We start from the raw sequence: 1,317 nt of genomic DNA on the forward strand, positions 1-1,317 counted from the left end.
GTGGTCGTACGCGGCGAACATGTCGCCGACCTTGACACCGTACGAGGGCGGGTCGCGGGCACGGAACACCGAGCGGTCGTGGTTGGGGACGTCCTCGGTGGCGATCGTCCCCGTCCGCACCAGCTCAGACCACATCCGGACCATCATGGTGATGGCGTGGCCGTCGCTGACGAGGTTGTTGTTGCCCCACACGACGGAGAAGCCGCCGCAGGAGAACGACAGCAGCTGCACCGACAGAGTCACATCCTCAGGGTACGACAGCATCACCTTCTTCAGAGACTCCTCCGTCTGGCTATAGTCCAGGCTCCCCAGAGCGACGCCCACCTCGCCGACGATAAGCTCCGCGCCTTGGTTGTGGCAGTGGAGCTCGGGGAGCCCCGATGTTGGGTTGGTGACGATGCGCCCTGCGAGAGGGTAGAAGTGGTTGAGCAGGGACGGCAAGAACCCCTCGAAGACCGCCACGACCGCGCTAAAGTCCCCGGCAGCTAGCTTCGGAAGCTTGGGCTTGGGGTAGAGGCACACTATGGAGGCTTGCACGATGTTCGGGTAAAGGTCGAGGTTGGAGACGGCGGCCACGTGCGGCTCGATGGAGGGGTCTGAGGCCTTCACGAGGCGGTGGCTCAACACGCGGATGGGCAGGCTGCCAGAGTCGTAACAAGGCACCGCCATGGCCGCCATTGATCGGTATGTAAGTAGATGCTCAACAAGGGCGCGAGCTAGCTGCTTGAGTAGTTGAGTAGGAGTAGTGAGTTTATGCACCCATGCATGGTCACTATATAATATATATCGAGGAGTAGTAGTCATGGTGTTCGTTCCACGTATCGTGTTGGAGTTAAACACGTGATAATATATGGGTCCGTCTAGATCTCAGTCGACTTAGACTTCGCGAAGTCTAAGTTGACTGACGTCATATATAAATTGAGCGCACGATTTAACTCCGATCGCATGGCTTTTTTTTTGAGACAATCACGCGAAGCTTTATTTAACTTGTGCCCATGTTCAAAGGTACAAAAGAAAGATTGCCAGGATTGCCTAACCACACATGGCGGCCAATCCCCAAATTCAAACTATGCTTCGCTAGATTGTGAGCCTCGAAATTCGAGCTCCTAAACTCATGCACAAAGGTACATGATATAAAGGTGGAACTATGGTCTATGATTTCATGCAGAATAGCTCCATAGATAGCCGGTGTTTTGTTCTTGATGTCGTCCACTACGACTTTGCAGTCTGAAGCGACATGTATCATGCGAATATTAAGATCATCGGTAAGCGCCAAAGCCTCTCTGACTGCTAATGCTTCGAGCGTTGATGGGTCAT

At 54.1% G+C, this 1,317-nt stretch overlaps 1 protein-coding gene across 1 annotated transcript; it reads right to left on the minus strand.

Moving 5' to 3' along the window:
* Window positions 1-3: 3 nt before the first annotated feature.
* On the minus strand, window positions 4-669 carry LOC119320513 (hydroxycinnamoyltransferase-like; the record flags this gene model as incomplete). The annotated part of the gene is made up of 1 exon (XM_037594578.1): window positions 4-669. A coding segment is annotated over exon 1 (666 nt), but the record flags the coding sequence as incomplete, so codon positions are not given.
* Window positions 670-1,317: the final 648 nt, after the last annotated feature.

This window comes from Triticum dicoccoides, chromosome 6B, assembly GCF_002162155.2.
Source record: "Triticum dicoccoides isolate Atlit2015 ecotype Zavitan chromosome 6B, WEW_v2.0, whole genome shotgun sequence".
NCBI classification, from domain to species: Eukaryota; Viridiplantae; Streptophyta; class Magnoliopsida; order Poales; family Poaceae; genus Triticum; species Triticum dicoccoides.